The sequence below is a fragment of the Chiloscyllium punctatum genome, chromosome 19 (assembly GCF_047496795.1).
Source record: "Chiloscyllium punctatum isolate Juve2018m chromosome 19, sChiPun1.3, whole genome shotgun sequence".
Taxonomy (NCBI): domain Eukaryota; kingdom Metazoa; phylum Chordata; class Chondrichthyes; order Orectolobiformes; family Hemiscylliidae; genus Chiloscyllium; species Chiloscyllium punctatum.
Window position 1 is genome coordinate 50,240,961 of NC_092757.1, and position 21,097 is coordinate 50,262,057.

General features: G+C 42.3%; 1 protein-coding gene across 2 annotated transcripts in view; it reads left to right on the forward strand.

Annotated features, from left to right (window-relative positions):
* ap2b1 (adaptor related protein complex 2 subunit beta 1) overlaps positions 1-21,097 on the forward strand; it is a 310,350-nt gene that overhangs the window by 58,204 nt on the left and 231,049 nt on the right. For both annotated transcript variants that reach the window (XM_072589357.1, XM_072589358.1), the window contains exon 8: positions 766-886. In XM_072589357.1, coding sequence (XP_072445458.1) covers positions 766-886 — 121 coding nt within the window. The remainder of the gene's footprint in view (positions 1-765; positions 887-21,097) is intronic.

Here is a 21,097-nt window from a genome sequence, read left to right on the forward strand (position 1 = left end):
TTATGGTTTATCTGATTGTATCCTCAAATCCATCTTTCTACTTGCCTCCAAGTTAACCTTTCGCCCCCTTGATTAACAAGAATCTACTCACCTCTGTCATAGAGGTTTCAAGAACTCTGCTTCCACCATCTTTTTGAGAAGAGAGTTCCAAAGAGACACAACTCTTTCAGAGAAAACATTTCGTATAATCTCTGTTTTTAAGTGGATGACCCATTTTTTTTTAAATCAATGACCCCCTAGTTCTGGATTATACCAAAAGAGGAAACATCTGCCCTTTTGGTTGCAATAATGTCATCTCCTACTCTTGTAAACTTGAGCAGATACCAGTGTAGAATGTGCAACTTTTCCTCGTAAGACAACTACCCAAGGGATGGGCAATAAATGTTGGCCCACAAGTGAAGTTCACATCCCAATAGCAAATGAAAAAAATAAATATTTGCCAACTCCTTTCTGTGGCAGAGATATCCTTGGTAATTCAACCCATCCAAATTTCAAATTCTTTATTGAGGGAATTATGGGCAGCTGGTTATTCTAATTTTTAAGATTGGGAACAGTTATAACTAATCAAACTAATTGGTAAAGATAGTAAAGACCCATGAAAGGTTATTTTTCTCATGTTTCTTGATGTTACCAGAAAACATCATGTTTATATAATTTAGGGAAATGTAATGATCAGTGAGGATAATAAGGCAACTTTGTTGGGGCAGACATGGAAAGATTAAAAAGGCAAAATTTTGTAACAAAGCCACATGTGTTAATTTTCAGGCCTGAAATTCTGAAGCAGGAGATAAAGGTATTCTTTGTGAAGTACAATGATCCAATCTATGTGAAACTGGAGAAACTGGACATCATGATCCGCCTGGCCTCTCAGGCGAACATAGCCCAGGTTGGTGTATGTTTTTTTGACTGATCAAGCCCAAAGCAATGTGAAAACACATGACTGCTGTCATTATGAGGCTGAGGGGAAGGCTTTCAGCTTGAAAATGGTGATGGGTATCTCGTAATGGAGAACCATAGATGAACATTTCGTGCACATAAATGTATTTAGAGTCTAGTGTAAGCATGGGAATCCATTTAGCTAGTTATGCCAGTTGGTTACATCATAAGTATCCAGTAAATTCTGATAGAAAGGGAGTAATCACTTCAATTACGTTGGTAAGTGACAAGGCCACTAATTCCTCCTTGACCTGGCTAAGGTCTGCAGTGTTTGAAATTTATTTAAACCATCCTGTTCTACCAGTGCTCCTCCAAGGCCAAGCTGAAAGGGGCTTGCATTGTTTGTCCTTTCCCAGGGGAACTTTGCATCTCCCACAATGGGTTTAGTTGACAGAGTTAACTTGAGATTTCCCCCAAAGAGCTATCCTCCTTGACTGTTGCATCTCTGTGGTAATGTTACTAAAAGAGAAAGAGCTGCATTCAAATGTGCATTCATGTTGCTGACACTGTTTTTCTTTATCACATGACTACAACTACTCTCCAGTTCAATTAATTAAGTCACATCTTGGTAGCAGTCGAATCTTGGGAAGATTGGGGGCCAAAATTTCTGCATTTTCTGCTTAGGCAACTTGGGTGGATAAAGCACGTGACCACTCCTGTTCAGTGCAACCTTATGCAAAATTGTGGTTCTAACTGTGCACTGATCCATTTGACGACTGTGAAGGTGGCTCTTAAAATAAAGAATAGCGAAAAAGCATAAAAATACTGGCACTAATTAACATGGTGATCCACCCACTTGATTCACCTATAACCCTCTCTCACCTTGAACTTCCACAAGATGCAAAGCCTCCTGTTTCAGATTTGTGCAATGTCATTACAAACCACACATTTTGAAGAGTCACTGCTGTTAGAACATGACCATTTCTCTTGAATGTTCTTCATGCGTTTGTGTGGTTGAAGTGTGGAGAGTGCAATATATTTGTTCAGACACTTTGCAAGTCCAGGCTTGTTGGAGATGTCAGTTAACTTCTATAAATTCCTGAAATCATTATTATATTGTAACTTTGTATCACCAGCAGAATAAACGTTAACCTGTCAGCTGTTGTTTAACTTTTTCTGATAATATTTGTTGCCTATAAAGTAATAAATAGATTTGCTTCGAAGAGATTTATGGTTGCGAATTACAATGTGATACACTGAGAGAGAATGGGGAGGGGAAGTTGGTAGCTCAGTTGGTTGGATGGCTGGTTTGCAATGCAGAGTGACGACAATGGGTGCCGGTTCAGTTCCAGCTCTGGCTGAGGTTACCATGAAAGTCTCATCTTCTCAACTCACCATCTCTCTCTCTTTCCCCATTGCACCGCTCTCTGTCTCTCTCCTCTCTGCCCCCTGTAATGAGAGAGCAGTCCAATTGTTCTCTGGGACAACGGTGACTTCAGTGCACCAGGATAAAGATGAACTAAGTAATATTGACTATATAATGCTGCTTGATACTCATTAAAATGATTGAAGAGATCAGATCGGCACATTTATCTGCTGTAAAGTATGTACTAGTAATTACCACAGGAACAAATTATTTTGCAATTGGTAATCTCAGCTCACAAATGCTATCCCTCACAAACTGTTTTAAACTGGTATATCTTTTGCAATCTCCCCTGTCCAGTGTGGAGCTGTGTGGCTGTAAGTCTAGAAAAATGTGGAGAGCTAGATAGTAACAAAGAGGTAGAAATCCTCGTTTTTATGTTGCTATTTATTTTTTTTTTAAAAACACCTTGCATTACTAAGTAAGGCATATTCTGCAGAACTGCAGATGCTGCCTCCTCTGAGTCCTGTTCACTTATCACTCCTTTGCTCATTGACTTACATTGCCACCTGGTCTGCCACCACCTCAATTTTAAAATTCTCATCCTTATGTTCAATACCCTAAATCACCTCATCCTCCCTATATGTGTAGCCTCATTCAGCCAACAACCTTCTTCCAACTCTACCTTTCTGTATATCATTGTCATTTGCCACACAGTTGGCACCTGTGCCTTTAGCTGTTTGTCCCTGAACTCTGTAATTCTTTCCCAAAACCTCCCTCTATATCAAGCCTTCTGTTTTAAAATGTTGTCTATAATCGCTTTATGACCAAGCATTTAGTTCCCTGTCCTACTTCAGCTTCTTTAGGTGTGTCAGTTCTTTTTGAAGAGCAGGCTTGATAGAGGTATTCAAACTCGAGAGGGGTCTCAGCAGACTAGAAAGGGTGCAATTATTCCCACTGTTGAAAAAATAAAGAACAACAGAGCACAGATCTAAGGTAATTGGCAAAAGAAACGATGTCGACATGAGGATAGCCTTTTCATATGGTGAGTGGTTAAGATCTGGAATGCACTTTGCCTGAGTATATGAGGAAAGTGAAGTGAATCAGGGCAGTTGAAAGGAAATGGCATCATTATCTGGAAAGGGGAAAAATATGGGGCTAGGATAGGAGGCAGGAGAGTGACTAAGTGAATTGCTCCCTCAGAGGATCAGCATGGAAACAATGTGTTGAATGGCCTCTGCTTTGTAATCTAAGTAACAATTCTGTTATTCATTTCATAAATGTATGAATTATTGATGGAGCTTATGTCAATCAACTTGGAATATTTTACTAAGTTCAGGGTACGATCGGCATGCCAGTTATTGCTGAGGTGATTTCATACTATGTTCCCCAAATTATTTTCCAAGTTACTATACTTTAGCACTTGAGATAAGCATGAATATACTGAGCGGGGTAGATGAAGTGAGATATCTTGGGTTCCCAGAAGTAGCAGTACAGGTAGATAAGATTGGAAAGAAGGAATATGGCCATCATTGACAGAGGTGTAGAATACAAAAATATGCATACAATGATGTAACTATATAAGATAGTGGTGAGGGCACACCTGGAGTATTGTGTGCTATTCTGGTTACTACATTTGCAGGAAGGACATAATTACTCTGGAGTGGGTGCAGAGGCGATTTGCGACAATGGTGCCAGAGCTAGAGCATTGTAGCTATGAGGAGAGATTGTAGAGGTTGAGCTTGTTTTCCTTGGAAAATAGAAGGTGGTGGGGGGAACATGACTGAGGTATACAAAATTGTAAGGGCTAGAGATAGAGGTAACCCTTGATAGAGAGCTCAAAACCCAAAAATCATAGATTCAAGGGAAATGACAGAAGCATTCGATGGTATGTGAGGAAGAACATTTCTTTGCAGAGGGTGGTGGGTGTCTGGAATTTGCTGCCTGAGTTGGTTGTGGAGGCTCAGACCCTAAACTCTTTTGAAAAATACCTGAATCTGCACCGTAAGTGCTGTGAACTGCAGAGCTATGGAGCGTATGCAGGAAGATGGGATTAGAAAGGGCATCAGGGTGTTTTTGGGTCAGCATGGATAAAATAAATTGAAGCGCGCCCACATTCTTATCCCCCTCCCAAACTGTGTTCTATAGCATTGCTATGGTTCTATGGAAAGTTAATGTGATGCCAGGAAGAACAACAATCTCTGTAATATTCAATATATCAGTAAAATTTGCATTTTCTAAATCAGCATATAATATATCTTATAAATAGCAGAAATCTGTTTTTTTATAGATATTTTTATTAGAAATTTAACATTTTTACAAGTTTACAAAAATAAACAAAACTCTCAAGTACAAACATTGATATACAATTAAATCTTAAATATACAATAGCCAAAATTTAACAAAAGAAAAATACCGAGAATGGAAAAAAAACAAAACTCAACTAACTACTAATCTAGCCTACAACTAACCAGAGTGTATATTTAAGTCTCTTACATTATTCAAGTAAGAGAGAGAGAAAAAAAAACAAAAACAACAACGGATAACATAGAAATTGGGTAGTGAGATACATGCTCGGAATGTGTTAACATCAAATGTAACAAAACCCATATTCGTGCGGGATTCCTCTCCCAAGGGGCCCTGGACCAGCTAGGTTCGTAATCTCAATTAAATAAAAGCCCTTGTTCGGATAGCCGAAATATCTGTATTTATGTAATTCAAGAAGGGCTGCCATATTTTATGAAATAATTCAGTCTTTTGGTGCACCATATTTGTAAGGAAGTCAAGGGGAATACATTCCATAATTAATCTGTGCCAATTTGAAAGCCCAGGGGGGCCCTCAGCCACCCAGTTTACCAAAATATTTTTCCTTGCACAGAAAGAGAGAATAGAAAATAGTCTCTTCCCGTACATGTGCAGGGAGGGAAAGTTCGAAAAGCCCAAAAGGAGAGATACAGGGTCCACTGTAAATTCCGTTCCTAAAATTTCTGTCAGGGTACTTGCTACTTTAGTCCAGTATCTACGGATCTTATGACAGGTCCATAGGCAACGTACAAGAGTGCCCACCTCTATTTTACATTTGGGACACATTGGAGATGCCCCTGCCTTAAATTTTGCCAATCGATCCGGTGCTATATGGGCCCTATGAAGTATCTTCAGCTGGATAGCCTGAGTTCTGTTACAGATGGTGATTCTTCTGGCATTTTCCCAAATGTCATTCCATGTTTCTATAGAGATTTCTAGTCCCAAATCCTGATCCCATGTTTTAAGCAAATTGTCCACATCTCCCAATACTTCATATAGTAAATGATAAATAGTACTGATGGAGGATACCCCCATTGGTCGTAGTACTCTACATTCTCTATCTGATTTATAAAGACTATCTAATAACGTAGTCTTCTTCTGTATATAGTCTTGAATTTGGAAGTATCGAAGAGGTCTCTATTCGGTAATCCGAATTTCTGATGCAGCTGTTCAAAAGACATCAGGACCCCATCTTTAAATAGGTCCCCTAGACATGAGGTACCCCTGGATCTCCAGAGTTTAAAAGTGGCATCTGTAAACCCCGGTTGGAATCCCCATGCTCCCACTATCGGCGCATAGGGGGATGTTTTATGTGAGTTGCCCTCATTTTGCCGCATTATATTCCAAGCTTTAATTGTGTTTAGTATTATAGGGTTTTTACAGTGATCCATAATGATTTTCCTCTTGTCTGAAAATAAAAGGTTAATAAGTGGGTATTTTACTTGAGAAGCCTCGATGTCCAATCAGATTGATTGCGGGTCAGACAAGACCCAATCAGCTATGTAACTTAATAGGGAGCTTAACTGATATTTCCTAAAATCTGGGAAGTCCAATCCTCCCCTTGCCTGTGGAAGCTGTAGCTTCTTCAGCTTAATGAGGGGCCATCTATGATTCCAGATAAAGGAACCCGACCAGCCATATAATTTACGTAGAGCCATCCTCGGCAGCATCACCAGAAGCATTCTCATAGGGTATAGGAGACGGGGCAGGACACTCATTTTAATTAGTGCTATTCTACCCAGCCAGGAAATTGGAAGGTCGCCCCATCGCTGGAGGTCCTGCCTTATCCTTTCCAGTAAATGCACAAAGTTAGCCTTGTATAACTGACCAAATACTGGGGTAATAAAAATGCCGAAACATAAGAAACCCTCCAGGGACCACCGAAAGGGAAAGTGCGATCCGTCCACTAAGTGGGGTATCATAGCAAGGCCACCCATTGGCATAGCCTCCGATTTTGATAAATTAATTTTATAGCCTCAGAGTGCGCTAAATGTATTAATAACTTGGATTAAGCGAGGTACGGACGTCAGAGGATTACTGAATAGAAGGACATCATCTGCATAAAGGGTAATTTTATGTTTACCTGTACCAATCCTCGGGGCCGTTATATTAGGATCAGCTCGTATAGCTTCTGCTAGTTGTTCAATTATTAGCGTAAATAACAATGGCGAGAGAGGACATCCCTGACGGCAGCCCCTACCCACACTGAAGCTATCCGAACCTAATCCATTGGTAACCACAACTGCTTTGGGATCACTATACAATGTTGAGACCCATTTGGTAAACACCTTTCCAATGCCAAACCTTTCCAATGTGTAAAACAAATATGACCATTCAACCCTATTGAATGCCTCTCCCGCGTCTAATGAGACTACTACTCCTGGTATCTTTCCCTGATGACAGGCTTGAATCATATTCAAAACCCTTCTAATATTATTGGATGATCTACGGCCCTTAATAAACCCCGTCTGATCCTCCTTTATGATATGTGGCAGTACCCTTTCTAGTCTCAATGCTAACATTTTAGAAAGGATTTTAAAATCTACATTTAGCAAGGATATTGGTCTGTATGACGTACAATCTTCTGGATCCTTTCCTTTTTTAAGGATAAGAGAAATATTTGCCTCTTTCAGCGAAGGTGGGAGACAGCCCTGACTATATGCATAGTTATACATGTCCATAAAATGGGCCAGCCAATATTCCTGTAAATTCTTTATAGAATTCAGCTTGAAAACCATCTGGGCCAGGTGCCTTACCGCTCTGAAGTTGCCTGATTGCGTCAAGTATTTCTTGGGCTGTTAGGGGAGCATTTAAGACCTGTTCCGGAGTTAGGCCTGGAAAGGTCAAATTTTTAAAAAATGATTGCATCCTCCTAGTCCTGTCTTCACAATCCTGCAATTTATATAAATCAGAATAAAATTTTCTAAAGATGCATTAATCCTTTTATGATCATGAGTCAAAATACCCGTACTTTCCTTGACAGACGTAATAGTTTGAGGGGCCTTTTTTTTCTTTGCAAGAAATGCTAAGTATCTACCCGGTTTGTTGCCAAATTCATATAACCTTTGTTTTGCAAATGTTTCTCTCTTAGCCGTTTGGGTAAGCGTAGTGTTTAGAGCTGTCCTAAGCGCCGTAATCCTTTGCAATTTAATAATAGAAGGTCTATCAGCGTATGCAGTTTCAGCTGCTTTTAAGTGAGCTTCGAGCAGACGCTGTTGTTCTCCCTTTAATTTTTTTCTACGTCGCTGAGTAGGAGATGATCAAACCTAGCGCGTAAGCTTTGATGGTCTCCCACATCATTGATGGGTTGCTAGCCGTACCTAAATTAATTTCTAAAAAAGTTTTAAATTCTTGAGAGAAGCACTTTACAAATTTACTATCTTTCATTAGGAAGGGGTCCATACGCCAATGCCGAGGGGATGTCCCTTTGTTCCTTGCTTTGGTTTCCATATATACAGCAGCATGGTCGAAAATTGCTATACGACCTATTTTACAGGATGATATGGAATTTTTAAAAATCGAGGGGGCAAAAAAACATATCAATTCTGGTATGACATTTATGTGGATTGGAGTAAAAAGAAAAATCCCTGCCCTGTGGATGAAGACATCTCCATACATCTACTAATCCTAATTCTTTGTTCAGATCCACCAATTGTCTAGATCTGGGAGATACTCCTGCAGTACTGTTGGGAATCCTATCTATTTCCAGATCCATAATACAACTAAAGTCTCCCTCTGCAATTGTATGACGAGCACCAAGAGCCATCAATTTTGAAAAGGCTTCCGTTATAAATTTAAAAGGATGTGCCGGGGGCAGGGTGGGGTGGGGGGGCAGTACAAATTTAAAATCCTGTATTCCTCTCCATTTATAAGGGCTTTAATCAAAACATATCATCCAAATTAGTCTTTTATCTGATTTAGGATTTTGAAAGGGAAATTCTTCCGAATAAGAATAACAACACCCCTACTTTTTGAGCTAAAAGAAGAAAAAAAGGCCTGATCAAATCCACCCTGTCGTAATTTCAAGTGTTCTTTATCAAACAGGTGTGTCTCCTATAGGAGAGCTATATCAACTCTTTCTTTCTTAAGATTTGATAATATTTTCTTCCTTTTGACTGGGGAATTACTCCCCTTGACATTCCAGGTGCACCACTTAACCGACTGATCAACCATAATCATCGGGCAAATCCGAGACCCCTCGGGAGGGGAAACCCTATCCAGAACATCCCAAGCATAGAGCATATAAAATTCACAAAAATAAAGGCTCTCTAATACACTCACAACAGTATAATAAAAAACTATTTCTAAATAATAAAAAAAAAGTATTTAAATGGAGATTTTCTCCCTTGTTCCCAGGGGGTGTCACTTCCTTTCCAAAGGTCTATCGTATCCTCTCCCAACCAGTGCCCCACCCTTGACCCAGGCGCTCCTCAATAGGATGAGGAGAATTCAAATATACTACAGAGCTAGATTTAACAGTGAGCACCCTACTCCCTACTCCCCACCCCACCCCACCCACACCAACACCTGGATATATTTGGTAATGTTAATATCATGTATAAGCTTATATAACTATAAAATTACAACCTCAACAAATAATAATTAAATATAATAATACAAAATAAGGGAAAACAACCCCGCTCCTAGAGACAGAGGTAAAATAGAATAAGGTAACCACCTCCCCCCACCGACATTAACTAAACCCCCTGGCTTATATATACGCAATATATATACATACCCACATACATACATAGAATAATAAAAAAAAACCCCAAGTGCGGGAGAAAATCGTTAAATAGAGAACAAATAAATCAATCCCTCTCCCCACCCCCAAGATAATATTAAACAGTATGGCAAGAAAAAAGAAAAAAGTGGGGTGGGGGGGGGGGGGGGTGCGATATAAACCGGAGTGGGGGAAGGCAAACCAACATCAATTATCTCTTACAATTTATCTAAGAGAGTCCAAAAATTCCTTAGCCTTTTCTGGCGATCCGAAGTTATACACTGATCCTTCATGGTTAAAGCGTAGCGTTGCTGGGTAGCGTAAGGAGTACTGAATATTTAAGTCCCTTAAACACTTCTTCGCCTCATCGAATGCCTTCCTCTTTCGGACCAGAGCTGGGGGAAAGTCCTGGAATAACATGATCTTGGATCCTTTATAGATCATCGCTTGGGAATCTTTTCCAAGATTTCTAGAAGCTTCTAGGAGTATCTGCTTCTCCCTATAGCTCTGCAGCTGGAACAGGACCGGGCGGGGGCGCTGGTTCGAGTCAGGCCCGCGTATTACAACCCGGTAGGCCCATTCCACCCTTACCTGGTCTGATCCAGCCTCCAGGTTTAAAAGCTGTGGCAGCCACTGCTTGAGAAACGCTGTAAGCTGGCCTTCCTCTTCCTGTTCGGGAAGGCCCAGCAAACAAATATTTTTTCGACGACCTCGATTCTCAAGGTCATCAATATGATTCTCTAAGGTCCGGACTTGCTGTTCGAGAGTCCGGACCTGATCCATGGCCGATTCCGCTGTAGTTTCGGAGGTCGTGGCCTTTAGCTCCGCCCCTCCGACTCAGCGCTTGATTTCTTTAATGTCTTGGTCGTGCTTTCGCAGTGCGGCCGAGAGTGAGTCCCATCGACTTCGGGATTCTTTAATAAAAGCGTCGATCTTTGTATCGAGTTTAGAGAGGATTTCCACGAGGCTCACCACCGTAGTCCCCCGGGGCGGCTGCGGATGCCTCAGCTGCAGCTGGGGAGGGTGGGGGAGGGGCTCCTGCCTGCTGAGAACTGTGGGCTCCTTTCCCTTTAGTCATTTTTACTGCAGATTAGATTGTTTAAATTTAATACTAAGCAACTAATTAAATTAAACAGCTATTTTAAATGATTTGGTGAGTGTGGTGGGGGTGGGTGACCCACTTTACCCAAGTCTTGGGAGGAGCACTATAGACTCAGACTTGCTGGGTCGCCACCATCTTGGATCCCCCCCAGAAATCTGTTTTTGAAGCAGATGTGTTATCTGTACTCATGAAGTTTCAGCCAAGCTCTCCATATCCCCCTGTCTTTTCTAGATGTGCACATTCACAGCTATGCAACCTTAATCAGATATGTTGTTGTTGCCTCATTTCATTTACAGTAGTTGCTGGCATTTGCAAAACAGTCTCTCCAGCCTAGGGTAAGGAGCCTGAACAAAGGACCATGATCACAGCCTTTACAGCTTAACTTTACAACCTGCTGGTTAACCCTGCATTAACTGACCAAGTTACTTGTGCCAGAGCCAAGATAATGAGCACACGTTCTGGGCCCACATGGCAGTCACTGCCTGCAGTGCTTTCCAAGATTGAAGGGAGCCATAGGTCCATAGTCTTCCCCTTTGCAATTTGGTGGCATTGATCTTTTGGTTCCAAGGCTGTCCAGCCAGCGTTTTGCCTCTCCATAGTTGCTACTCAGTGCACCCACAACTTGAGATCAGCTGTGCAAGTGGTGATTAAGGAGGTGATCTCTGCAGGGTTAGTTTAAAATCACACAATATCAGGTTATAGTCCAACAGGTTTATTTGAAACTACTAGCTTTCAGAGCACTGCTCCTTCGTTAGGTAGCAACCTGGCAAAGGAGCAATGCTCCGAAAGCTAGTACTTCCAAATGAACCCATTGGACTCTAACTTGGTGTTGTGTGATTTTTAACTTTGTCCACCCCAGTCCAACACCGGCTGCTCCACATCATTTGCAGAGTTAGTTCATGCTGTAAAGAGCATGACCGGGGTCATGTCCTTCCATCATCTCTGACAGGTTGATCAGAAAATATAGGGAAAAAAAGCAACAGGACTGACTGTTGCAGTTAATTTTTTTTTATTTATTCATAGGATGAGGGCACCGCTGGCTTGGCCAGCATTTATTGCCCATTCCAGAGGGCTGTTAAAAGTCAACCATATTTCTGTAGGTCTGGAATCACATGTTGGCCAGACCACGTAAAGATGGCAGTTTCTTTCCCTAATGGACATTTGTGAAACACATAGGTTTTTCCAACAATAGGCATGGTCATCATTAGACACTTAATTTCAGATTTCCATCTGCTGTGGTGGAATTTGAACCCAGGTCTACAGAACGTTACCTGGTTCTCTGGATTAACAGTCCAGTGATAATACCACTCGGCCATCGCCTCCCCTATTCCTAGTGCTTGCCCATGTGGTAGTAGTGTCATCGTGGATGTTAAGTGATCGATATGGTAGAATAACCTGTTGGTTACATCAAGTCCCGGCTGATACCTGAAACTTAATCCAACATGAATCAATACCTCCAAGATGAAAGGTTGGGAAAACGTGAAAAGTAGAAGCATTTAACATTTTTGTTTAGAAAGAAAATGCTTTCGTAAAATAGGCTGTACTATTGAGAGATGTAAAATTCTGCAGGCTTTCTGCAATCTTAGGCTGAATTGCCGTAATTCAGTCATCCATAATTGGGGGAAGTGTGAAAGAAATGGAAGTCAGCATAGAACTCCTGTAGTGTAAGCTGAAGCCACAGAAGTGATTCTTTGAATAAAAAGAGAAAGCAAATCATCTGTTACAGTATTTTCAATGAAGCATTATTCACTTGGAATAATATATTGAAGTATAGCATAAAGCTAGAGAAAAGGGCAAGAATCCTGTTTTTTTTAAATGCTTTTGTACTGCTTGCATATAAAAATAACTCGGTGATTCTTTTCACTCATAAAACCTTATGAAGCGCTTATTAGCCCATGGTGTCATTTCTAGTGATAATTTCAACTGAACAGTCTAATTCATCTCCTATGCGCTAGATTTATAGAAACATAGAAAATAGGAGTAGGCCATTCAGCACAGGAGTATGATCATGGCTGATCAGTTACCACAATACCCTGTTCCTGCTTTCTCCTTATAACCTTTGGTCCCTTTAGAATCTCCTGAATAAAAAGAGAATATACAAGCTTACATTTTAGATCTACATTGAAAATAAACTCCAGTTCTTTTAAAAATAGCAATTCTGTTGATGGCTGAGCTGTAAATTACCAGAAGGTCTCATCTTTGCTCCTTGGATTCTGATGAGCAACTATGGCGATGCGTTTGGACAGATGTATCAGTGTGAAGGAGGTTGAATACTGCACTTGTAGGATGTGAGTGTTAGATGTATTATGTCTCTGGGCCTGTTCAAGTATCATTATCAGTGTTATTGTTCCACTGAGCCCATCAATACTTTAGATTCAACTTTGTAGTAAAAACAAGAGAAGCAAAATTAAACTTGAGAAAATTTATCAGACGAGGAAGCAAATAAAACAAATAACTGAAAATGTGAAATGATCATCATATCCACATTTCTCCATCATTAAAGATGATTTGATCTGCTTCCATCTGTCTGCTCTCTTGCTTGTTTTGTCCAACCGATGGCATATGAAGCAGGAATCTTTACTGTTTTCCTTTATGTTGAGCTGATGGGTGTTGAGACACTCCCATCCCTGGTCTGCTAATATTCTTCAGACAGTAGGTCTGTTTTATGTCTTCTTGGGCTGTATGGACTCCATTATTTACTTGATAACCTTGCTAGTTGAAGAAACTCACCTCACCTAGGACCTCTGATAATTCAAACCATCATCAGAACTGCAATTTGTTCTTTATCTTTATACCAGGATTGTAACATTAGAGACTCCTGTTCACTTAATTATCCCATATTTGACAATACAGAAAACTTTATATGGCTGTAGCACCACCAGCTATCATGCATCGGGTTTGTAGTGTGTGCTCTTGATTTGCAAGGGTTAAAATCAACTCCAGAACCACATATTTGGAGCATTGGAATGTTATTCTGATGCACTGTGATACGAGAACCATTTTACAGGCAAGTGCGAATATTTGCTTGACTGCCTCCATTTCCATTAACCACTTCCTCTTAGACTAGACTCTTACTCAATTCCTGTTTCTCTGTCTCTTCCATCTCCCTCCCATTATGAAGCTAGCTATCCTTCTTGCCTCTTTTCTATTTAAAGTTGTCCACCTCTTTTCTCAAATCTCACCAAAACCTTATAAATTGTACGATAGTTTGTATAGCTATCAGCTATTTCCTCCAGACCTTGAATTTGCATTACCACTTAGCTCCAGGTTTATTTGATCCTTAACTATCTGTTATGTTGCCCAGTTACCAAACATATCCTAAGTAACTGTAGTGTGCCAAGCTTCCTCAAACTCTTCATGTTTGATCATTAAGCCACTTCTACTGTCTCCTCCACATTTCCTTTCTAGAAACTACCCTTGTATACTTATAGTACATTTCCCAATATGTATTCTTCAGTCCTACTGTGATCAAATCTAGAGTGTCCCAAGGATTTATCCTTGGCCCCTAAACATCAAACTGGCTTACATTGGCTCTCTATTACCGAATTCATTCTTACCTACAGCTCGTGTCATGAATCATCCGACCCTAACTTTGCATCCTCCTCCTTCCTATCTTTTATGCTTGTCTCTTTAAATTGTCCAACAAGTTAAGACAAAATAATCTCATCAATTTACATGTAAATTGGGTAAATCAGATTGACAAAGGTAGTTTGGAAAGTGAAGTCATGGACTCCATTTGCTACATTTTCTTAGCCAACCAAGAAGTAACCTATTCTAGACTGGCTGTGAGTAAAGAGACAAGATAAATAAATAACCTTGTGGTGAAGGGGTGCCTCAAGGGACAGTGATCATAACATGATGGAATTTCATGTTCATTATGAAATGAAAATGGAGGTGAGGAAGAACGTGCACCTAAGGTTAGTGTTGTTCAGTTGAAAGATCTCTTATAAGAGTACGAAATTAAAGCTGGCCAATGTGAATTGGAAAGCTAGGTTAAAAGGACAGTAAGAATGCATTGGCTGACTTTTAAGGTGATATTTAATGATAATACATTGTACAAATTTCTCCCTGAGAGAGACAGACAGACACATTGCGAAAGATGCATAAAGTGTAGGGCAAGGTGTCACAGGGGCCAGTTAAGTGATGCTGTGTTTACCATAGGTTGGGATGGGGTTGAGGATAGAGTCAGGTCCATACCTGGGTGGTGAGTATTGGGTCCTGATGGGGGAGGGGTTGGGTCTTCTTGAGCAGGGGATTGGGTTGGAGTGGTGGTGGGTCACAATCTGGAGGATGTCTAGTTGGGAGTGAATGTTATACATTGGGTACCATTTTAATAGTTAGCCAAGAGTTTCTAAATGTCTAACTTTTCCTGAGTAACTTATTTACTTAACTGCAGCAGACCCTTCTGCATTCCCAGGTTTAAATGGATGCTTTTGGTGCATGCTAAGCATTGGGGAATTGTCCATCAGAATCTCAATTTTCTGGACAATTCTCTCGGAGTTTGCTATGCCAGGGATTCTGCAGGGTTCCATGTGTAGCTCCCATCGGTGCCGCAGAAGAGATTATCTGGCTATTGGAAGATCCAGACCACTGTGTCTATCTTTTCTATAGAAGACCTAGACTTCAAGAGACTTCAAAAGGTGAAAAGGATGGAGGAACTTTCAACATAACAAAGGATTCTGGGTAATCCAAGATGGAAGATGGGAAAAACATTGTGGCTATAAGAGCTGTTCCTTTTCTTGAGGTATTTTAGGTGTTGGAGGTGATCCTCGAATTCCAGGAAAAAAGATCAAAACAATGGCACTTTAAAAAGGAGGAAGATAGACGAAGGTAGCGACCGCATGGTCAGTGAAAAAAAGTCTACACTGCTATCTGACACAGCAGCAAATCTGCACAGTTACTGCCTTTGCTATTTGAACTCATGTGTATCTGGAAATTTGGAGTGCATCGAGGAAAAATAAGCAAACAGTGAAATTCACAGCTGACCTTGGAGGAACCTGTGTGGGAGAGCTCACAGCACAGGAGCAGATAAATGCATTTAAGTGTTTTTAAGTGTAACCTTACTGTAAATTTACAATAGTGAGTAGATTAGGTTCTGTATTGATTATGCTTTGAGATCTGTCTCTTGAATGAGTTTTAGTAATCTAGTAATTAGTAATCTAATCTAATCTAATCTAATCTAATCTAATCTAAAAATATAAATCATTAGTACTAAATTAGTCGGCAGCTGTGTTTTTAGAGCTGTAAGACTGAACTATTTTTTGGATCTGTAGATTGTGAAGGAGCAAAAGATGGCCTTTAGTAGAGTGATGCGTTCTTCATGTCGGATGTGGGAGATTAGGGAGAGTTTCCATGTTACAGATGATTACGCCTGCCGGAAGTGTGTTTGGTTGCGAATTCTATCAGATTGCATTGATCGGGTTGGAGCAACAGTTAGAGGCAATAAGAAATTTACTGGAGCTAGAGGATGTGATGGATGGCAGTTATAGGAAAGGAGAAAAGCCGCAGATACAACCAGGTAGATGAGTTAACTCCAGGAAAGGTAGGAGAGGGAGACAGGTAGTACAGGAGTCTCCTGTGGCTATCCCCATCTCAAACAAGCATGCTGTTTTGGAACAGGTAGGTGGTGGTGGACTCTCAGGGGAATGTAGCATGAACAGCCAAGTTTCTGGTACCGAAAATGGCTCTGATGTAACGAGGGGTATATCAGGTTCCAAGTGATCGATTGAGATAGGTGACTCTCTAGTCAGAGGCACAGACAGACATTTCTGTAGCCGGCAGTGAGAAATTAGAATGGTGTTTTGCCTTCCTGTTGCCAGGATCAAGGATACCTCAGAGGGTGCAAAAAGCTCTCAAAGGGGTACTTGGAAGCAACGACATAGAAAGGGAAAAGGTTGAGATTCTGAAGGGAGATTACAGAGAGTTAGGCAGGAATTTGAAAAGGAGGTCCGCAAAGATAGTAATACCTGGATTACTCCCAGGTGCTACGAGCTAGTGAGGGCAGGAATAGGAGGATAGAGCAGATGAATGCATGGCTGAGGAGCTGGTGTATGGGAGAAGGATTCAAGTTTTTGGATCATTGGAATCTCTTTTGGGGTAGAAGTGACCTGTACAAGAAGGACGGATTGCACCTAAATTGGAAGGGGACTAATATACGCGGGGAGATTTGCAACTGCTGCTTGGGAAGATTTAAACTAGTAAGGTGGGGTGGAGGGAGGGGGGACCCAGGGAAATAGTGAGGAAAGAGATCAATTTGAGACTGGTACAGTTGGGAAAAAGAGCGAGTCAAGCAGTCAGGGCAGTTAGGAACAAAGCAGAGAACAAGGTAGGACTGATAAATTAAACTGCATTTATTTCAATGCAAGAGACCTAACAGGGAAGGCAGATGAACTCAAGGCATGGTTAGGAACATGGTACTGGGATATCATAGCAATTACAGAAACATGGCTCAAGGATTGGCAGGGCGGGCAGGGCTGGCAGCTTAATGTTCCAGGATACAAATGCTACAGGAAGGACAGAAAGGGAGGCAAGAGAGGAAAGGAAGTGATGTTTTTGATAAGGGATAGCATTACAGCTGTGCTGAGGGAGGATATTCCTGGAAATACATCCAGGGAACTTATTTGGGTGGAACTCGGAAGTAAGAAAGGGATGATCATCTTATTGGGATTGAATTATAGACCCTCAAATAGTCAGAGGGAAATTGACAAACAAATTTGTAAGGAGATCTCAGTTATCTGTAAGAATAATAGGGTGGCTGTGGCAGGGGATTTTAACTTTGCAAACATAGACCAGGCCTGCCATAGTGTTAAGGGTTTAGATGGAGAGAAATTTCTTAAGTGTTGTGCAAGAATCTTTTCTAATTCAGTTTGTGGATGGACCATAAGACATAGGATTGGAAGCAAGGCCATTCGGCCCATCGAGTCCAGTCTGCCATTTAGCCATGGCTGGTGGGCATTTCAATTCCACTTACCTGCACTCTCCCCGTAGCCCATAGTACCTACTACAGAAGGTGCAAAACTTGACCTACTCTTGGGAGATAAAGCAGGGCAGGTGACTGAGGTGTCAGTGGGGGAGTACTTTGGGGCTAGTGGCCATAATTGTATTATTTTTTTTAAAAAATGATGGAAAAGGATAGACTGAATCTAAAAGTTGAAGTTCAAAATTGGAGGAAGGTCAATTTTGATGGTATTGGGCAAGAACTTTCAAAAGTTGATTGGGGGCAGATGTTCACAGGTAAAGGGACTGCTGGAAAATCGGAAGCCTTCAGAAATGTGATAACGAGAGTTCAGAGATGGTACTTTGTTAGGGTGAAAGGAAAGGCTGGTAGGTGCAGGGAATGCTGGATGACTAGAGAAATTGAGGTTTTGGTGAAGAAAAAGAAGGAAGCATATGTCAGGTATAGACAGCAGGGATCGAGTGAATCCTCAGAGTATAAAGGCAGCAGGAGTATACTAAAGAGGGAAATCAGGAGGGCAAAAAGGAGACATGAGATAGCTTTGGCAAATAGAGTTAAGAAGAATCCAAAGGGTTTTTACAAATATGTTAAGGACAAAAGGGTAACTAGGGAGAGAATAGGGCCCCTCAAAGATCAGCAAGGCGGCCTTTGTGTGGAGCCGCGGGAGATGAGGGAGGTACTGAATGAGTATTTTGCATCAGTGTTTACTGTGGAGAAGAACATGGAAGATATATAATGTAGGGAAGTAGATGGGGATATCTTGAAAAATGTCCATATTGCAGAAGTGGTGTTGCTGGATGTCTTAAAATTTGTAAAGGTGGATAAATCAGGTGTACCCTAGAACTCTGTGGGAAGCTAGGGAAGTGATTGCTGGGTCTCTTGCTGAGATGTTTTTATCATCGATAGTCACAGGTGAGGTGTCGGAAGGCTGGAGTTTGGCTACCGTGATGCTACTGTTTAAGAAAGGGGGTAAAGGACAAGCCAAGGAACTATAGACGAGTGAGCCTGACCTCGGTGGTGGGAAGTTGTTGGAGGGAATCCCAATCGACAGGATTTACATGTATTTGGAAAGGTAAGGACTGATTAGGGATAAAGTGAGGACTGGAGATCAGAGCTGAAAATGTGTTGCTGGAAAAGCCCAGCAGGTCAGGCAGCATCCAAGGAGCAGGAGAATCGACGTTTCGGGCATGAGCCCTTCTTCAGGAATGAGGAAAGTGTGTCCAGCAGGCTAAGATAAAAGGTAGGGAGGAGGGACTTGGGGAGGGGCGTTAGAAATGAGATAGGTGGAAGGAGGTCAAGGTGAGGGTAATAGGCTGGAGTGGGGTGGGGGCGGAGAGGTCAGGAAGAAGATTGCAGGTTAGGGAGGCGGTGCTGAGTTCGAGGGATTTGACTGGGACAAGGTGGGGGGGAGGGGAAATGAGGAAACTGGAGAAATCTGAGTTCATCCCTTGTGGTTGGAGGGTTCCTAGGTGGAGGATGAGGCGCTCTTCCTCCAACTGTCGTGTTGCTATGATCTGGCGATGGAGGAGTCCAAGGACCTGCATGTCCTTGGTGGAGTGGGAGGGGGAGTTGAAGTGTTGAGCCACGGGGTGGTTGGGTTGGTTGGTCTGGGTGTCCTAGAGGTGTTCTCTGAAACATTCCGCAAGTAGACGGCCTGTCTCCCCAATATAGGGGAGGCCACATTGGGTGCAGCGGATGCAGTAAATGATGTGTGTGGAGGTGCAGGTGAATTTGTGGCGGATATGGGGCCTTGGGGCCTTGGAGGGAAGTAAGGGGGGGTGAAGTGTGGGCGCAAATTTTTCATTTCTTGCAGTTACAGGGGAAGGTGCCGGGAGTGGAGGTTGGGTTGGTGGGGGATGTGGACCTGACGAGGGAGTCACGGAGGGAGTGGTCTTTTCGTGACACTGATAGGGGAGGGGAGGGAAATATATCCCTGGTGGTGGGGTCCGTTTGGAGGTGGCGGAAATGACGATGGATGATACACTGTATATGGAGGTTGGTGGGGTGGTAGGTGAGGACCAGTGGGGTTCTGTCCTCGTGGCGATTGGAGGGGCAGGGCTCAAGGGCGGAGGAGTTGGAAGTGGAGGAGATGCGGTGGAGGGCATCGTCGATCACGTCTGGGGGGAAATTGTGGTATTTGAAGAAGGAGGCCATCTGGGTGGTACGGTTTTGGAACTGGTCCTCCTGGGAGCAGATGCGGCGGAGATGGAGGAATTGGGAATATGGGATGGTGTTTTTACAGGGGGCAGGGTGGGAGGAGGTGTAGTCCAGGTAGCTGTGGGAGTCGGTAGGTTTATAGTAAATGTCCGTGTTGATTCGGTCGCCCGAGATAGAAATGGAAAGGTCTAGGAAGGGGAGGGAGGAGTCTGAGCCGGTCCAGGTAAATTTGAAGTCGGGTGGAAGGTGTTGGTAAAGTGGATGAACTGTTCAACCTCCTTGTGGGAGCACGAGGCAGCGCCGATACAGTTATCGATGTAGCGGAGGAAAAGGTGGGGGGTGGTGCCAGTGTAGCTGCAGAAGATGGACTGTTCCACATATCCTATGAAGAGGCAGGCATAGCTGGGGTCCGTGCGGGTGCCATGGCTACTCCTTTGGCATAGCTGGGGATTAGGGATAGTCAGCATGGCTTTGTGCATGCAAAATAGTATCTCACAAACTTGATTGAGTTTTTTGAAGAAGTAACAAAGAGGATTGATGAGGGCAGAGTGGTGGACATGATCTATATCGACTTCAGTAAGGCGATGGTCAGGTTCCTCATGGTAGGCTAGTTAGATCTCTCTGAATACAGGGAGAACTAGCCATTTGGGACACAACTGGCTCAAAGGTAGAAGACAATGGGTGGTGGTGAAGGGTTGTTTTTCACACTGGAGGCCTGTGACCAGTGGAGTGCCACAAGAATAGGTACTGGGTCCTCTACCTTTTGTCATTTATATAAATGATTTGGATGTGAACATATGTCTAGTTAGGAAGTTTGCAGATGACTCCAAAATTGGTGGTGTAGTGGACAGCGAAGAATAGTACGTTGGGATCTTGATCAGATGGGCAGAGGGCTGAGGAATGGCAGATGGAGTTTAATTTAGATAAATGTGAGGTGCTGCATTTTGGAAATCAAATCTGAGCAGGACTTATACACTTAATGGTAAGATCCGAGGGAATGTTGCTGAACAAAGAAACCTTGGAGTGCCAGTTCATAGCTCCTTGAAAGTGGAGTCGCAGGTAGATAGGATCGTGCAGAAGGCTTTTGGTATGCTTTCCTTTATTGGTCAGAGCATTGAATATCGGAGTTGGGAGGACATGTTGCGGAGTGTACAGGATGTTGGTTAGGCCACTTTTGAATATTGTGTGCAATTCTGGTCTCCCTCCTCTTGAAAGGATGTTGTGAAACTTGAAAGGGTTCAGAAAAGATTTACAGGGATGTTGCCAGGATTAGAGGGTTTGAGCTATATGGAAAGGTTGAATAGGCTGGGTCTATTTTCCCTGGAGCATCGGAGGCTGAGGGGTGATCTTACATTGTAGGGGTTCATAAAATCATGACGGGCATGGATCGGGTAAATAGACGATGCCTTTTCCCTTGAGTGGTGGAATCCAGAACTGGAGGGCATAGGTTTAAGGTGAGAGGGGAAAAAATTACAAGGGTCCTAACGGGCAACTTCTTCACACACGGGGTGGCGTGTGTATGGAATGAGCTGCCAGAGGGAGTGATGGAAGCTGGTACAATTACAACATTGAAAAGGCATCTAGATGGGTATATGAACCGGAACGGTTTAAAGGAAT